This window comes from Lepisosteus oculatus, chromosome 16 (genome assembly GCF_040954835.1).
Source record: "Lepisosteus oculatus isolate fLepOcu1 chromosome 16, fLepOcu1.hap2, whole genome shotgun sequence".
NCBI classification, from domain to species: Eukaryota; Metazoa; Chordata; class Actinopteri; order Semionotiformes; family Lepisosteidae; genus Lepisosteus; species Lepisosteus oculatus.
This window is the reverse complement of record NC_090711.1, coordinates 12,187,924-12,205,964: the sequence shown is the minus strand read 5'-3', so window position 1 is coordinate 12,205,964 and position 18,041 is coordinate 12,187,924. Positions and strand designations below refer to the sequence as shown.

The window sequence follows — 18,041 nt, the reverse complement described above, 5'->3', positions numbered from 1 at the left end:
CTTTACAAGCGCTCCCTCTAGTGTTACAATGCAAGAACGGGTTGAAATAATGTCCATCCTTCCAGTTTCAATAACAGGGTTGCTGAGCCAAAAAACCGCGGAGACGCTGGCAGGTTGCTCCGTCGCCAGTCCGTCGCAGGGAGCACCCATACGCTTACAGGGTTTTATCTGTAGAAACACCAGTTGATCTATACCACTTCTTTGGGCAGTAAGATGATCCTGGAGCACTAGAGAAAACTCACAAGACCATAGGGAGTCTATTCACACCAACTGGATGGGGTTAAGAACAGAGCAGTTAGGCATGCCACCCAGCCACTGCTGGAGAAATCTAATTGATATATTTCATCCCTCCATCCATTTTCAAACCATTTCTTCCAATTCGGGGTCATGGAGGAGCCTGAGATCCTGGCAGACAGTGGGTGCAAGACAGGATACACCCTGGAAGGGACACCAGTCCATAATCACATGACACAAATACAGAAATGCACACACTCACACCAGGGCCAGATTTCCCAGAAGCCAAAAACCTATTAATATGTCTTTGGACTGCAGGGAGGAAAATGGGGCACCCAGAGGAAACAAACAAGAACATGTGGAGAACATACAAACTCCATGCAGGTAGCACCCTAAGTACAGAATTGAACCCAGGGCCCCAGGATTGAGAGATAGCAAGGCTAACCACTGCACCATCCATATTTAATACACACAAACACAATTCATAAACCACTTCAAGTCAAAGCACAGTGATGCAAATATATTTTCAAGGCAACTTTACTTGTACATCAGGGCAGTGAGGCTGAAATATTTCAGCATCTGTGGACTCTTATCTAATAATTGGAGCTCAGCTTTCCATCACAGTCCACCCACATCAAGATGAATAAGTCTCTTGGCAGAGCTGCTTGGCAAACTGGATTCTACGATGGTTTTTAGTCCAGGGATGTGTACAGAAAAAAAAACATTCACAATGGAATACCCATCCAAAGAGGGTAAATATCTTCAGCAATATACTAACCTGGGGATTAGTCCATTGCAAACGAAAGTTGATTGTGTCGGAAACCTCGAATGTCTGTGGCTTCAGGCTCTTTCCTTTTCCCAAAAACATGTTCAGTGAGATCTGATTTCTGTTATTGCTTGACAGTGTACAGTAGAAAAATGAGCCATATACTGCTTTTTCCTCACAACTGGCAAGTTGCTTCCTGCTGTTAATACTACATTTACTGCATGCTTTTAAGAGGTTTGGTGGATTCTGATCCCTTTGTGAAGCATTTTGTAAATAAAACATCTCAGTGTAACCCCACCTCACAAGGCACTGATAAGGATTTTTACAAAACCAGCCGAGTCATCTGACTTCAGGTCATTATTTGGATAGAGAATTTGAAGTATGTGAAGAGTGTATCTTAACTGCCAAATGCCTGTTTTTGCTTCACCTCTAAAATGTTTAATCAGTGTTGTTAACCTCAACATTTCACCAGGTTCTAATGTCTAATATCAGTCTGCAAGGTTGGTATGCCCCTGCCTGTTTCAACAGGGTCCAGTCACTCACAGGAATGTCGGGGTGTCCTTATGTAAAGTGATTTAGACATATACCTACTCCCCACACACAGCCACATCAGTGTGGATCTGGAGAAATTACTGTAAGCATTGCAGTGCCAATCTAGCATCAGTTTGCCATGATGTTTTAAGCACAATTACATTGGGACAGATAAAATATAAACAGTGTTACCAAAACATCTGATTGGGTAGATGGTTCTTTAAAATCACTACAGAATTCCAGTGGATGCCAAATCTCAAAAATTGTTTGTTTCCTTATAGAAATGGGTAGGTTTGTTTACAAAATATGTGCATGTAAAAATGACTAATTAGACCACAGACAAAAGCTATCTCAATGTGTTTTGGGGCTGTAACTATTCTAGAGGGGCTTCCTCAAGCATCTTCAAAACATGGCAAAGGCATGGTGAACTGAAAGCTTCACCCTTTAATTAGCATATTGATGTGCCAGTTTGACTTAAGGACCATACTTATTTACTTTTACAATAATCCATTAATCATAACACTTCACTAATTTTCATAAAATGGGTCAGACTGTAAACAACACACACAGATACAGGTACAAGACAATAGGGGGAAAAACATACTCTGAAGTGGAAGGCGAGTCATTTCTATATTCAAGCCACAACAGTTCAGGGGCTCAGAGATTATCTTGATTTCCATTAAGCAAACAGAGCATATAACACCTCCTCTGGCTGGGGCAGCTTTTCCTCACAGAGCCTAACCAGAGCAAATACTCATCCTCATTTACACAACTGTGTGAAGTACCTCAGTCAAGGTACAACAGCTTGGATCTGAACCCACAACCTCACAGGCATGTGTCCAGAAACATACTCGCTATGCTACGCTACCTCCTGAAAGTTGCCCTTTTCTTTTTAAACTGTGTTGCCTCATTTGTTTTAAAGTACCATCACAAAAACACACACCTTCACCCTCTGTTGCATATGGAATATTCTCTACTAATGGGTACAACAGTTCTTTTGATGCTGACGTTCATGTAATTAATTTATGGCTTAGAAAAGAAAAATAAAGAGAATAATAATAATATGGGGTGTTTTCTTTCTCAGGAAATATTTTATCCATGCTTTGCTGTCAAGAAGAACACTTTGTATTGCAGATGTCCCCTGCCTTGAACACGTAAAACACATTAACTAGTGGGAACATGACCAGGGCTCCAACCATCGATCCTGTCTGTACTGCTACTCCACACCACACGAGGGCGCTGTGGCTCTCATCTCGTAGTATAACTCCCACCATCACTTTGACATAGGATAACGTCCCAGCGAAGAGTACCCAGGAGAGGATCTAGGAATGACAGATACAAAAATGTTTTGATTTTTCAGCGCACACCAACAATTTGCTTTCCTCTGTGATATTTTCCAGGGGAGAGTTCACCTATTGCTTTGATTGGCAATATTTGTGGGGTCGTCCATTGGGAGTTAGCAACACACATTTCCTGGTCACATAGGTTGTTGGCTTCATATACGCAGTGTAGAATTTAGACAGTGCTCCATGTTGTGGGATTTGGCAGCACAAAGCCTCTAGTTTTGTCTAGTATCTTAGTGCTGATAATATCTTGGCCTGATGATACTGTGTAAGTGGTGCTGGTGATATTCGTATTATTGGTCATAGTAGTGCTATTGTTGAATGGACCGTGTAGTCAGTATTTATTGTGTGGTGGTTTTATGCTGGGAAAATATGTGGAGAACAGTGTAGCTGTCTCAGCCTGTAGGCTAGGTGCTTACAGATCAGAAAAGAAAGCTATGTCTTCTTGTGTTTTGTTTACATTTTTTTTGTCATCAAACCTTTCCATAATACTAGGAAATCTATCCCTTTGAACTCAATTACATCTTGGAGTCGGAGTGTGTTCATGCCTGAAGGTTCCCAGTGACTATCCTGGGGAAAGTACCTTCTAAAGATCCACAGTCTAATTCCTTCATTACGGAGGCCACATGAAATGTGTAGCAGAAAACATTCAGGATACCATAACAGTTTGCTTACAATTACAGCAACTCCCACAGTGGTGCCCTGCAGCAATGGGCAGGGACTCAGGGCTGCCATGGCCATGTTGTAGGCCCCAAAACCTGTCCCAGCTAGACAGAGGACCCCCAGGAGCACCAGAGACCTGCCACACACAGAAGGAGACAGGGCACATCTCAGAGAAACCAGTCAGATTCCCAGTGTATAGCGAACAGAACATGTTTTCTGAGCAATAGATTCTTGTATACAGTACTGATAAGGCACAGTACTGTTTTATGTTGTTTTATCGTATTTTAAATTCCCATCTTTCATATCAAATGTGCTCTAAATAAGGTCAAATCGTTGAATTGTGCAGCATCGGTATTCTGCCTTCGGTTTCTGTAATGTTGTTTACCCTGCTGGCCGTTTGTGTGTAGTTCATCCTAGATCGAAACCATAACTCTATGGTATCGTTACACTTTGACCCCGGAAATAAGAGGAAATGTTATTGCTGAAGCACGTTGTCAGTAGTCCGCTGTGATCATATCAATCCGCTACCATCTACTGCCAGCGAAAGCGAATTTACTATTAATTCCAAAGTTCCATGCTTGGAGTTTGGCTGGCTGTCAAATTGGGGTAGGAAACACATCACAAGGGATTACAACAAGTATTTATCTTATGTAACAAATCTGAGCCAAAAATGCCTACTGTACATCAGATGTTTTCCTGCACCTCTCCAAGAGCTGGTAACCACAAAACTGAGGGTACACATACATTAGATCACTCACCTTCGGGGCAGAAACATAGCAATGACGCACGCAACAGGGTTGGCCATAGATCCCAGTGTTGCAGACAGGTGATAAGCCATGTTCCCATAGGGCATGCAGGAGTAAGTCTGAACTGAGGGCAACAGGCCATTGGTCAGTGCATTCACCCAGAGGACAAGGAAGTAAATGAATGCAAACTCATATACAGAGTGGCTTGCTTTTATCATCGCACTCCTGGTCCCAGGCGAGATCTCATTGTTTTCGCCTGGGTCTCCAAGATTCACAGGCCTGGGATCTGCTTCTCCGGTGGCTTCCATTACTCTGTTGTCCAGGCCAGACGAGATGGTTACTACAGAATCTGTCACTAAGTTCTCGGTGGAGAGCTCAAAGGTCCTGGAGACTCTGTTGAGGAAGACAAAAGCAGACAGGCAGACCACCATCATGGCTGTCAAGAAGAAGAAGAACACTTCTGTGGAGAAGGTGGGGGGGAGGTACTCAGGCTGGAGAGTGTGAAGTACATCCAAGGTGCCTTCCTCGGTAATGTTGTCCTGCTGCTTGGTGACGTTAACACACTTGGCTATGCCTACACCCTGGCCCAGAGCCACCAACCCAGGCACAAAACCGCTCAGGCCTTCCCCGATGAAGTATGTCGTCACGTACTTGGCCGGCAGCTGCATCATAAAAGGCAGGAAGGTGACAGAGGAGGTGCAGTCCACCAAGGACAGGAAGAAGGTGATGATGAGGAAGGCGGTGCTGTGCAGCCTCCCCATGACCACTGAGGTCTCCTTCCAGAACAAGGCCAGCAGGAAACACGAGACGGTCCCGACAGACACAATGATGTAGATGATGGCGATTTCTTTCAGCCGGCCCGGAGAGAACTTGTAAATCAGAGAGACCAGCAGAGGCCCCACGTTGGCCAACTGGATGATGACAGTCAGGTAGGACGGTAGGTACCAGCCTTCCGGAAGCTCGTTCACGATCAGGGGCAGCTCCACCCACAGGCCATTGATGGCCACCCAGGACCCTAGCCCGAAGGCACAGGCTAGCAAGTGGACAAGCACCGCCATGGAGGACAAGGAAGACGTGGAGATCCCAGGAAGTCCTAGCTGCTTTTCATTTCTGCGGTCTTAGCTCTGCTGCCAATTCAACCTCGCCACCTGAAAAAGTCAATCCTATAAGTAATCGTTTTATACACAGGCAGTGAACATAATTATAATTGCTCACACTTAAATAGCATTTTTCTGGACACTCCACCCAAAGCCCTTTACAGGTAATGGGGACTCCCCTCCACCATCACCAATGTGCAGCCCCACCTGTATGATGCGACAGCAGCCATAGTGCACCAGTATGCTCACCACACACCAGCTATTAGTTGGGAGGAGAACAGATAAAGAAGCCAATTCACAGATGGGGATTTTAGGAGGCCATGATTGGTAAGGGCCAATGGGACATTTGGCCAGAACGCCGGGGTAACACCCCTACTCTTTTCGAGAAACACCCTGAGATTTTTAATGACCGCAGAGAGTCAGCATCTCAGTTTTACGACGCATCCGAAGGACAGTGCCTTTTTACAGTATAGTGTCCCCGTCACTATATTTCGGCATTAGGACACACACAGACTGCAGGGTGAGCTCCCCTTACTGGCCCCACGAACACCTCTTCCAGCAGCAACTTTAGTTTTTCCCAGGAGGTCTCCCATCCAGGTACAGGCCAGGCTCACAACTGTTGAGCTTCAGTGGGGTGCCAGTTGTGAGTTGTGGGGTGATATGGCTGCTGGCCATACAGAACAGAAGGGTAAAAGCAAAGTGAAAATAAGTCAGGCATGAGCAAAACATTTTTGTTTCAGGTTAAAACTCACCATTAAGCAAGCACACAGTTCATGCTTTGGTTTGTAATGCTACATTCTATGTAGTGGTGTTCTCCGGTAACTGCAGAGGCTAATTTGCAGACTTGAACCAATGGAATGGAATGAAATCTGTTCCCTGAGCTTATAACGGATAGTCTCTTCTAATCTCAGAACTCAGCAAGTAGGTTACTGGGTATACAGTACCTGTATTTGCTTACTTTGTAGGGTGTTGTAACACTGACTCTGACATCATTATTTCATGAGACCTAAGGATGGTTGTGCAAAACTGGACAAAGTCTTATCTGCGTGGCAGTTAATGGAGTGTACAAGATAACTACCAGGCCATTTTATGTTCATAATTTGTAACTCATTAAGCGAGATAAGGATATTCTTGACCTGTTTTCGCATGACCGATTGCTTTTTGAAACCCTGCACATTAAAGAACAACACAGTCAGGTTCTAAAAGTTAGTCAGCTCCTGTCGGTCCTCTGACATCTTGTTCCTGGCTCTTTCCTTCCAGAATCTTGCCCAGAGGAGGTTTTGTTGAAGCTGCATACCTTGAATGAAGGCGTCTTCCTGGCTCCATCAGGATACTTGAGGCAGGACAGGATTTTAAAGTTGCTCTTGAACTGAAATGAACACTTTGATTAAACCCTAAACATCCTCTAAATATTACACATTGTGACTGAATGCTGAGAATTTATGGCTACCTTGACATTGCAATATTTTTCTTAAAATTCTAAATTGATAAATGCCTTTTTTTGGTGCACAACTTTTATAATGTTACAATATATCTTCAGTGGATGTCCTGTCAAGGTGGTAGTTCTGTCTTGCACCTTGTTCACCTGGAACGGGATCCAAGTGAACTTCAGCTTGAGGCGTGCTCAAATCGCAGCATCTCAAACCAAGATCAAATCAAACACTCTCTGATCACCACTTGGACAGGCCGGGACAGTACAAAGGGCGCTTGTGAAAATCTTGTCCTGACCACAAACTATGCTGCCAGATGTTCATGCTGCAAAATATGTGGAAATAGGGTTGTGATCACCTAAAATGTGTACTATGTAGTCATATAATAATGGAATTCCCTGAATAGTTTTGTGTTACTTAAAGGTGGTCTTGTGACTTCAGTGACACTCAAATGCATTCTCACAAATAGTTTAAAAGTGGCATTCACCCCTTTTTATCAGAGTAAGGCCTACCATTCACTTCAAACTCACTTGTTTATTATCGTCAAAACTTGTCAGGTGCTCACCTTGATGCACAGGGGGTGAATAATTCTTAAAGGGAAAGTAGAATACCTGTAACAGGACCTCATCGTTTACAAAATACAAAAGAAAACCTTCAAGCTTCAAACGAGCAATCACTTTTATTCCACTTTAATCATCTTTCCAGCTACGGTTTCTTTTTCTGCTAGGAATTTGCACTTGTTCTTATTTGCAGTGAAAGATTGTACTAAAGCAGATAAACTAACGCTAACAAAAAAGCTTTCCTATATTATCAGTAGGAGCTATTAAAATGACCTAGTTATTAATAGCCACGACTTCTTAAGGTGGAGCTAGTTTGATTCTTCCCACAGACTTAGTATCTTCACCTGGTTCTTTACTGTTGTCTGAGTTGTATTAACAAAGAAAAACAGCACACAAAAAGTGCAGTACACAGATATACCTGGAATATAAGGACTGAAAACAGGACCCTTTTAATTATTGCTGTAAAGTAACAGAATTCAGTTATCTCCATAAGAAACACCATCAGCCAATCTTCTCCACCCTCCACAAAAGAGACATTATACAGTAGAAAATGCATATTAAGTAATGCACTGCATTGTGTCTTCATAAAGATAGCCCATAAAACGCTATACACATGGGAAATCTGTATACTCACTGATGTCTGTGGGTCCTGGAACAGGCTGAATAGTGTGTAGACCTTTGTTTTCCTTTCCCCCCCGTTTGCAGAGCTTACATTTCTTCAAGAGACTCCCTGACTTTGTGAGAGCTTTCTTGTGGGCAGCCCCTCCCTCTTTGCCTCCAATGCTACTGTAAAGCACAGTGATAGGCCAGTTCATCTTTCAGTATCCACAAAGGAGCTTCCCAATTGGCCGTACCATCAGAAAGTGGGGAGGGTCTTCGAGCCCCTCTCCTCCTGACTAAAGCGCTGTAGAGGAGGACTAATGTCATGGACTGGATCTGTCTAAGGAGGCCCACCGGTCTTTCAGTTACACTGAGAATTCACCAGCACCCTTGGTGATGGTATGATGGCATAGTTACAAAACGTCTGCTGGCAAACAGATAGTTTTTGAGGTCTTGTTTCTTTCCAGGTCAGATGCGTTTATGAATAATCTCTTTGTTCATTGAAACATTCAGCATGGGTTTATATTTAACAAGAACCCTACAGAGGAGCTGTAAATGAATCTAAAAAGAACAGTATGTTCATTAGTGGCTTTCACATTTACCTTTCACCTGTTTAATTCAGAGAGCTACAGGGCTGTCAGGAAGGAGAGGTAGATGAGATGATGAAGGAGACTGAACAATATGCAGGGCATTCAAGAAACACAATGAGGGCTTGTTTCAACAGCAACAATGAAACAGTTTGCTGTTGTGCGTAGGTACAGTAGTGCAAAGTTACAGTAATCACTAGAGAGATGCAGACATTACCTAAAGCACAAACATGAGTTACAAGCACTAACTATACTACAGGTAAGAATGAATACTGTAAGTATACTCTAAAACTATTTTCAAAATACTTGAGTCTGATTTAATTTAGTTTACCTCATTGCTTTTCAATTTCAGTTGTTTAATACTGCATCTTTTTAAAAAGACATAACACTTTTAGCAAGTGTCTGCAGAGTCCCTATACTAATGCATAATGCAGTGAAAATGGCTTTTTCAGTTGGGGACTGCTGTGTGTCCCAAGGGATAGGAAATTCTGAGCCAAAAAACATTTAGAGTGGACTCGGCTGACTGTGCAATTTTGTTTTTCGGAGCAGGAAGCAAAACCATTGAGCAATGGCTTCAGAGCGCACACAATGACTAACAGTACCTCATTCCTCTCATGTGAAAGGAAACACTACAGCTATGCGTGAAGTCAGCTTTCCACTGAAGGGGAAAGCACTTTTCACATTTTCTTCACATTAAATATATGTCAAGAAAATGTGAAAAGTGCACATACTGTCAAGGTTGAGACCCTTGTTTTGACAAATTCTAGAGTCATTTGGAATCAATATATCAATCTCCCACATTCTCTCTTGTGCTGCTCTCCAAAAAGAAAAACCAGGAAGAAAACAAGCCACTAAATAATTAACGAAGATCTCGCAGCCAAAAGGTTTACGTAATAAACCAAAATAAGCTGAGTGTTTTTACCAAATTGCATCACCTACTAAAAACCCTTGTAAAGCACTGAAATGCTGCTTATACTTTAGTTATAAGAGTTTCATGTTAAGAAAATAACTGCTTCTTATTATTAGTTTGAATAGATGTTAAAAACGTCTAGAAATTCCCAAGCTGCAACAAATGACCCATAATGTAGTTTAAGCCTTTAGAATCAATCTCACCAAAATCACAGGAGGAGCTTTCTAAAAAATACAGCCATTCAGAGGTCAAACAACTTATCTAACTCAAAAGCCTACTAGACTAGGATGTTTTTTTTTCCTCACTCACCCAGATACGGTCAGAAACGTCACTTGCTGTGAAGAATATATGCGTCTTCAAGAGCCTAGATCTTCCTAAACCAACTGTCTCGTAGCTGGTCGGGACTCTGATCTTAACAACAAAACGACCCTTTGTCGATGCCAGAGGCAGTCAGCAGAGGGCAACAGTTGTCATTAAATAGCATCTACTAGAGCATATACAAATGATCACCGTGTCAAGAGTTATTACATTAGTTTATCATGTGATCATGACATAACTGGCCTTCAAGGGTCTTGCATCCTGTGATTCTAAAACTCTTCTGGAAATAATTCCTGCAGGAAAACTGCTTCCAGGAAACAAGCAAAATCTCTGACATTCTGGACTCTGCGCTAATGTAATCAGGAAAGACAACTCGGATCAGCGCTGGACTGGTCACCCCGTAGAGACTGTCACTACCATTCATCACGACACAAACAGAAAGATGTCGGTCTTGTTAAAATGAGCAGCCTACACAAGGAATAAAAAAAAAAACATTTAACACAAAATGGAGCAGAGACAGAAAACTGTGTGAGCTTGACCTTCTGCATCATGCAGGTCCCGAAGAACATTATCTCAAGCAAAGCAGATTTTTACAACAGAAACTCTTGAAAGCAACTATCTGGGGAAAAGGGGGGACACCAGTGGCCTATACACATTTCTTGCAACTGTCTGCGTTTCCCTAAATAGCAATATCCTACCCACTTCAATAAAAAATGTCTGTTGTCTACATATCACAAAACCCTTTCACAGTAAGGAAGCCAGCAAACTATATTATATAACAATATTACCTTTCCTAGAAATTTCCAAACAAGATAAACCGGCTGGTACTTCCAACAGTTCATCTGAAACAAAAATATCTGTCACCTAATAGCTACTTCACATGCTCAGGGGGTCACCTACTTTATATAAAGCACTCTGAAATAAAAAAAAAACTTAATAAATGCAAGAAATTATTACTAGGCAGGCCCCCATAACCCAAGCTGCAAGGCATAAGAACTATTTTCTGAAGTAACAACCAGGGTCCAAAGTTACCCTAAACCAAAAGAAATAGCCAAGACATTTCAAGGTGAACTGCACAGACAATGAATCTAGTTGAGACCATGCCAAAATATTTGGATATTGGCTATGCAGTCAAGAGCAATGTGTCGTAACTTTAGCGTTTTACATTAACAAGGAACAAGATCAGCTACAGGTATGGCCGTCCAATCAAACCCTCTTGCGTGAGAGACAGTAATTTGGCAGCAAACCCAGCCTTAGCAAAGGAGAAGAGGTTTGCACTCCAAACCAACCCAACTGTAACTCAACCATACTGTTCAGAGGACTCGGTGCTCTTCAGTCATGCTTTCACAGTCGGAAGTACTGAGGCTGAGACATCTCACCAGAATTAAAATTCAGCCTAGAGCACTCACGTCAACAGAAGTGCTTTTTGAAGTTCAAACTAGACTGAAACGTGTGCACTGCAGGTCAATGAAATTTGATTCTCTTACAGACAGGATGATGTGACACAGGATTCCAGGGCCAAGAACAACACTGGCATCTTCTGTGCCCAGAGGAAAATGCACACTAGCCTCTGCTGTGTCACACCGAGCTGATGTAGCGCTCTCGTGTGAACTGTCACTATCGAAGGGAGTGTGTTCCCTGCGGTCTCGTTTTATGTGAACACCACGCCTCTCCTGCCCCACTGTCCACTATATTAACGATAAAGATCAGCTTGCTTTATAAACACCTTAATAATGACAGAAAACCCCCTCATTCACAATGTACAGATGACACACAATAATGAGAATTAAAAAAAGAATAAAACTTTACTGGTTCTGGGGGAAGGGAGGGGGGGAGTTGGGATGCACAATTTAGAATTTAGTTTTTATTCTTCTAATTTAAGCAGGCAAAGACATCCAATTTCTGAGGTTTAAATATACACCAGTAAGAAAAAAAACATTTTTCTACGACTGCAGTCACGTTCCCTTGAATTATGGACTCAAGTGAATTATCCAAGAGCCTGTGAAAGAGACTCCTCTCTTTACAAGTCTTTGCAAGCGAGGCCCAAGTCAAGATATAAATAGCATTTTCAAATTACTTGGTGCGCAAAATACCGTAACCCCCACCTGACCCAGCTGTACCTCCGTTGCCTTCACTGGCAGTAAACCAGCGTGACAGGAACAGATTGTGGCATTCTGAGGACAAATACAGCAGACACGCGATATGACACACAGTAACAAGATTTATGTTATTTTACAACCTGCATTTATAACAAATAATAATTATAATAAACATAGAATTAAAAAAAAAAAGATTAGTAAGATGTACAGTATTTGAAGGGGCTGTGCTGTGGAGTCTGATTGTTGATGGCAGGCATGTGTCCCTCTTTCCAGCGAGAGCTCTGGGGAGGAGAGGGGTGTCCTTCAGAGTCAGAGAGAGGGGTAGGCGTCGCGGCCAGTTGCCAGGGGGGAGCAGGGAGGCAGGGGAGGGGGAGCGGGCCGGCGGAGCGGGAAACGCCAGGAAGCCGGCGATCAGTTGCTGTAGACCTGGCCCTCGGGCGGCTGGGGCAGCTTCATGTTCTCCTTGCACATCATGAGCCTCCGCAGCTCCTGCAGGACCACTCGGATGCTGTAGGAGTTCTGCCACTTGGCCAAGGCAGACACGGCCCGTGTGTCCACCTGAGGGATGAGCAGAGAACCATGAGGACGCCTGAGACGCGCTCTGGCCAGGCCGGCAAAAAGAGCAGGCACGAACAAGAGCAGGCCGTTCTGCCTATCGAACCCATTTGGTGCTTAGCAGATGCAGTGTGTGTAAAGAGTACTCACCCCCCTTAGAACTGCACTAACAAAACTGTGGGACCTCTCAAAGACTGGGGCATTTATTTTGCAATCAGTTGAAACACATTCATTGTACACGTGGACTCCAACGAAATAATGATCTGACTTAATTGTGCCAGGGTTTATTTAAAGGGGAACTGCAATGCTATTTTTATCTTTCGGATTTAGGAAGAATCAGCATTTCAAACCACACAAAAATGAGTGCATTTCAAACCACATTTAGTGGTACACTGACACTAAAATGTACACAGTAATGTGCAAAACTACCAATTTACATCTCCAAATAAATGCAATTTCCTAATATGCGCAGTGCAATTCAGAATGAGGCAACAAAACGTCCGGTGAGGAGAAGCAGCCCTATTACACTGAAAGCAAGAGGCTTGTGAATATCTCTTGGCTAAACAGTTAGAAAAATCCATCTGAGGTTTGGTTTTCTAAATGTGCTGCTAACAAGTGAAGCAAAATATTAAATTGAGTCATTTCCAATTTTTGTTTCTTGATCTAGTGAAAACCTTTGTTCTCCAGGTCTACTGTGATTATCAGTGTTCTGGATGGTGACAGGCCATGTTGCAAAGCAAAAATACATACAGGTGTATTCCTGCAAATACACAAAGCAGGGAAAGCAACTCAATAGAGGATGGATCATTTTTCTTTCCTTGTATCTAGAGCTGGGCGATAATTCGATAATGATCATTATCGTGATATAATTTTCCTCGATATAATTTTAACAAAAGTTCGATAAATGTTCGATATATATGTTTATGCTTTGCGCGTGATATGCGCATGCACACAAAATACTGCGTGAGTGCGCGTGCACGTTGCAGACCGGGCAGCTAACAGATTTGTTTAATGTTTCTGCTGTTTGGCAAGTGTTTGTTGTGTTCTTAAAATAAAGAGTTGTTTAATTTACCAATTAACTGTCTGGTTTCTTCAAATTTCACTCAGGAGAAAAAATCTGCCTTTAAACTTGAATGAAATAATGATTTGACATTTACCGGGATAATTATCGGTATCGACTGATATGAAAATTTTTATCGTGATAATGTTTTTGGCCATATCGCCCAGCCCTACTTGTATCTAGAGAAAAAATCCCTGCTTCCCTTTGCTTCATGATTTGTACTGATCTTCCTCAAGAAACACTGATTTCCCCGAGTCATTAAACCTTCATAAAGACATACAATGTATATCTAGAAATCCAATCTACCCCCTTTTATCTTCCTTTTTAAATAAACTGAAAAAAATGAGATGAAGGCTTCTTTCACAAAAGTCATTTTGGATGAAATACAATCATGAAACCTTCTAGTTATTCATTCAAGGGGTTACTCACCACACCACTGGAGTTGTGCACACCGTTCAGATTAATCTTGGTCACAAATCTGACAAAGGGAGGTGTCTCGGGGTATCTGGGCCCACATTCCACTTTTAGGCTGTACATCCTGTTCTCGTAGATTGTCTGCAATGACATGCAAGGCGTATGGGTTTGGGGGGTTCAAATGTCCCTCTCTTTCCTCAAGGCAGCTAAACTCAGGTGCCTGATGGTTATGGGAACATCTGGGACTTTCAAATCAATGTCTGAGTGTCATACAGACAAGCGACAGGGCATGATATTAGCTCGGGTTCCTGACTCATGGCCGAAAGATTGGGAAAAGCTAATCCCAGTCGATGAGTGCTCCAATATGGGTTTTAAGCCTCTTCAGATAAAGTGGCATCCAAATTAATAGTAAGAACCACTTTGTACAGACATGAAGGGATCCTGTTTAGTGAGGAAATTCTGAACTGGATCGCAAAAGAAAGGATCCACAGGATGTGGTAACAGATCCTGCCCTTGACTGGTAGTGTGGTAAGACAAATCTGAACATAAACTCTCCCTATCGAGGAGCCTAGATGGTTCCCGGAACACACCAATGTCCTTTAATCTTTCCACCGTAATGCAGGTCCCTAAAAACGCTCACCTAGGTCCCTGCTTTCCCCATTAGTAATTGAGGAAAACCCACACCCTGCCGAAGCCTGTCAGCTATTTTTACCCCAGTCTAGTTTTCTTTAAGATATGTGTGAAATCTCACCCTGACTCACTCTGGAAACAAATCGTGAGGGTCTAACCGGACACTTCCCTGTTCTTCCGTATGGCTTTTATAGGAAAGGCTGTGCACAGGTGGAGCTAGTTGGAGGTGGAGCTACATTTCTCTTCGCCTCCGCCCTGTGGCTCTGTCCTCTTTACACTTCCTAAACCTGAACGCAGGCTATGTCCTTGTGAGAGGAGGAAGCTGAAATGAAGACGTCTGTGGGAGTGACACAAGTGCGATGAGCTAGAGTGATCTGTGGAGCGGACACCTTCACCCAGGAGTTAACTGAAAAGGGTGGATGATAATGAGATATATATATGGAAGAAGAGGATGCTGAATGTGACCTGTGGTCACTCCAAAGCCCATGGCGGCCTGTAGCAGATCTACAGTCCTCCTCACCCTGGGCGGCCCGATGATCATCCCCCTCCAGCGCGTCAGGGTCATGTCTTCGTCGTCCTCCAGCCCCCAGCTCACTGTCCCATCCCCCACGCCCTTCTGCCCTTCCTCCAACTCCTCCAGCAGCCGGAAGTTACGAGGAACCTTCACGCCTGTAGACAGAGAAGAGACTTTGCTGCAGAATCACACCGGAGCACAGACCCTCCCAGCCCTACAGCACAGGAGTCCTCAGGCCAGAGGTGTCCAGCCTTTTCCCCCAGTCTGAGGTGTTCCAGTATGAATAATCCAGATCAAGTACGGAGCTGCGTCAGTATGCGTAGACTGCAATGGAACAAGTAAAGGTTTATTCCATGCTGAAAAGAGAAGACACAACATTTCGGCTGTGGAGCCTTCTTCAGATGTTTCTCATCTTCTCTTTTCAGCATGGAATTAACCTTAAAGTGTTCCTTTGAATAATATATTTGCGGGACTCACCCCTCCTACAATTAACAAACATTAGGCTGTATCCAAACCACACCTAGAAGCACAATTTTTGCAAAACTTTGTTTGTTTTGGAAAAGAGATTAGGATAGTAGGTAGTAGGATTAGGAAGTCATGTCACGTGCTTGCTCGGTTATTCTTGAAAAGCAACTGCACAGGAAATTGTTAGGTTAACAGCAATCAGAATATCAGGTAAGTTTCAGATTTCATTTTAGTCATGTGATTTTTCCAGATTTCTAAGACTTGCAGGAATTCACATGGATGGTAACCATGTATGCCTGGTTTTTAGAAAATGCACATCCACAACAAAGCCTGGAGAGAGCCCGGGTAATCCCAGTTTACTATATCGCAAGGCAACCAGTACAAGCCTATGATGCAGTACGTAGTGTAGGAGGCTGAAAGTGAAGGATGTGACATGTTTCACTATGATACACCGCTGTGCAAGGGAGCACTGCGGTCAGGAACCACTGCCTTAAGCACAAGCTAGTGTCGTCATAAGTAAGCCATGACTCTCAATGCGATATCTTATCAGACTCAACACTGAGTGAAGATCCTGAACTCAGATTTGCCCAAAATGGTCTTGCCTCGGCTAAAACTCAAATTGTATGCTCTGACTCACTGCTAAATGAAGCTGTACAACCCTCAGCACTTAGCCTGGGCTCGTGTTGAGGGTCCTTTTGTTTTGAGTTTGAGTGCTGTCTGTGTGGAGTTTGTATGTTCTCCTTTGGTTTGCTTGGGTTTGCTACGGGTGCTCCAATTTACTCCCACAGTCCAAAGACTGTAGGAAAAACTGTAGGTTAATAAGCTTCTGGGAACACTGGTCCTGGTGTGAGCGTGTGGTGTCTGTATCTGTGTCTGTGTCTGTGTGCACTGTGATGGACTGGTGTCCCGTCCAGGAAGCACCCTGGTTGCTTGCCGAGACAGGCTCCAGCTTCCCCATGTCCTTGAATTAGATGAAGGAGTTTGAACCCAGATAGATGTGTTATGGGGTACAATTCCAAGGCGATTAAGGATACATACAATCAGGTAATTCAAGTGACAAGTGATTTACACCTGCTATTTCTAATCTTCCATCCACACTGAAAATGTGCCTGACACAACACACTGAGCACAGCTGCCTGACACAACATCCTACTGACAGTAAGAAACATCACTCTGCAGCATTGCACAAGTGGACTGACAAACCCAGCAGGAGTGTGACAGACTGTAAGTGCCATATTTCCATTCTTACAGAAAATATATGTGTGGATGAAATATTTAAAAAGTCTAATTTACAAAGGGGTAATATGGATATGCCACTGAGAAAACATCGAGATGCTGCAGAGAAACAAACAAGGGTAAATGAGATTTAAGTGGTTTTGCTTTTTTACACATGAATAGTTCAAATCGCCAGGTCTACAGCACTTTCCGTACGAGTTGGTGGCATCATCTATACCTGCAGAACATCAATGGTCGATTTCGATTCTACGACATTCTCCTAAAACAGGACTTCATTTCATGCTGTTGTATACATTCATATGTGTATTTTACAGGAAACAGGTTTAGCCCTGCCGGCGACATAGCGAACTGGAATAAGCTGATCTTTGCTTTGTTTTTTAAATACTTGATTAAACACACAGATAACATCCGGCACTTATCTTGCCAAATGCGAAGAGACAGCTACCATTTTATGCTGTGTCAACCAGCTAAACCTGTTATGGGTCTCCGTAACTCTCGTTTTAAACCATGTTTGAGAATGACACGCCTCGGAGCACTTACAGGTTGATAACTAAATTTCTGTTAGGTTACATTTTCCAGTATTTTTTACGTATCCCACGTATCTGTTGAATGATGTTGCAGTTTTCAGCTGCTACTGCAGACACAGCGTTTCATTAAAAAAGCTCGATCGCCAGTCTGCTTCCACATTGCTGGCCGGCTCCGCTAAATGATGGAGATATGCTCATTAGTTTGTTTGTTTTTTCCAGTATCACCTTTATTATTAACATACAAACTGGAGATAAAGGCACCCGACATTCTCAACGCGCCTTTTCCTCTTTGATCGAACACCTTAGGTCGCGTTTCAAAATGTATTTATCTGATAGCAAGACTAACTTACCCGATCCGGCGGCCGCCGCCATATTGTCGTTGCCTGTCGGGAACGCGCACGCTGCCATGCGCCGGTGGCCGGGAAAATTCATCGCTTGTGCACGCGCGAAGGCTCGGTGAACGCGCACAGAATGCAGAAGACGCCGCCGCCGCAAAGCGCCGCATTATCCGTGTAGCAGGTGGATTCTAGACGCGGCGATGAACTGCTGGACTTCAGCTTCTCGTTTAAAAGCGCCGAGAGGACATGTGTTAAATCAGTGTAGCGTAGAAACCAGAGACCCGCAATGAAGCAGAAATCTAAAACAAGTGCCGTGTTAATGTGCATTACTTTGCTGCGTCTGCTTCTTTTTACTAAAAGAGGAAGTTCCCTTACAGGAAACAAAATAAATAATGCATGTGTCTGATATGCAACAGCA

The 18,041-nt window shown here is 43.2% G+C and overlaps 2 protein-coding genes across 9 annotated transcripts; both read right to left on the bottom strand.

The window, feature by feature from the left end:
* Positions 1-739: 739 nt before the first annotated feature.
* Positions 740-11,483, bottom strand: slc52a3-1 (solute carrier family 52 member 3-1). 8 transcript variants are annotated; one of them, XM_015364597.2, is made up of 7 exons: positions 9,777-11,483; positions 8,005-8,156; positions 7,341-7,421; positions 6,678-6,749; positions 4,296-5,431; positions 3,550-3,673; positions 740-2,853 (listed from the first exon to the last, which is right to left on the bottom strand). In XM_015364597.2, exons 5-7 carry the CDS (start codon positions 5,339-5,341, stop codon positions 2,641-2,643), a joined length of 1,383 nt encoding a protein of 460 aa, XP_015220083.1. In that variant the 5' UTR covers positions 5,342-5,431; positions 6,678-6,749; positions 7,341-7,421; positions 8,005-8,156; positions 9,777-11,483; the 3' UTR covers positions 740-2,640. The 8 variants fall into 8 exon arrangements, with proteins under 8 accessions (XP_015220083.1, XP_015220082.1, XP_015220079.1 ...); XM_015364596.2 differs by having other exon boundaries at positions 7,376-7,421; XM_015364593.2 differs by lacking the exon at positions 7,341-7,421.
* Positions 11,484-11,571: 88 nt separating this feature from the next.
* On the bottom strand, positions 11,572-17,735 carry ube2v1 (ubiquitin-conjugating enzyme E2 variant 1). The gene is made up of 4 exons (XM_006639410.3): positions 17,636-17,735; positions 15,064-15,212; positions 13,929-14,054; positions 11,572-12,442 (listed from the first exon to the last, which is right to left on the bottom strand). Exons 1-4 carry the CDS (start codon positions 17,715-17,717, stop codon positions 12,296-12,298), a joined length of 504 nt encoding a protein of 167 aa, XP_006639473.2. The 5' UTR covers positions 17,718-17,735; the 3' UTR covers positions 11,572-12,295.
* Between the last annotated feature and the right edge of the window lie 306 nt (positions 17,736-18,041).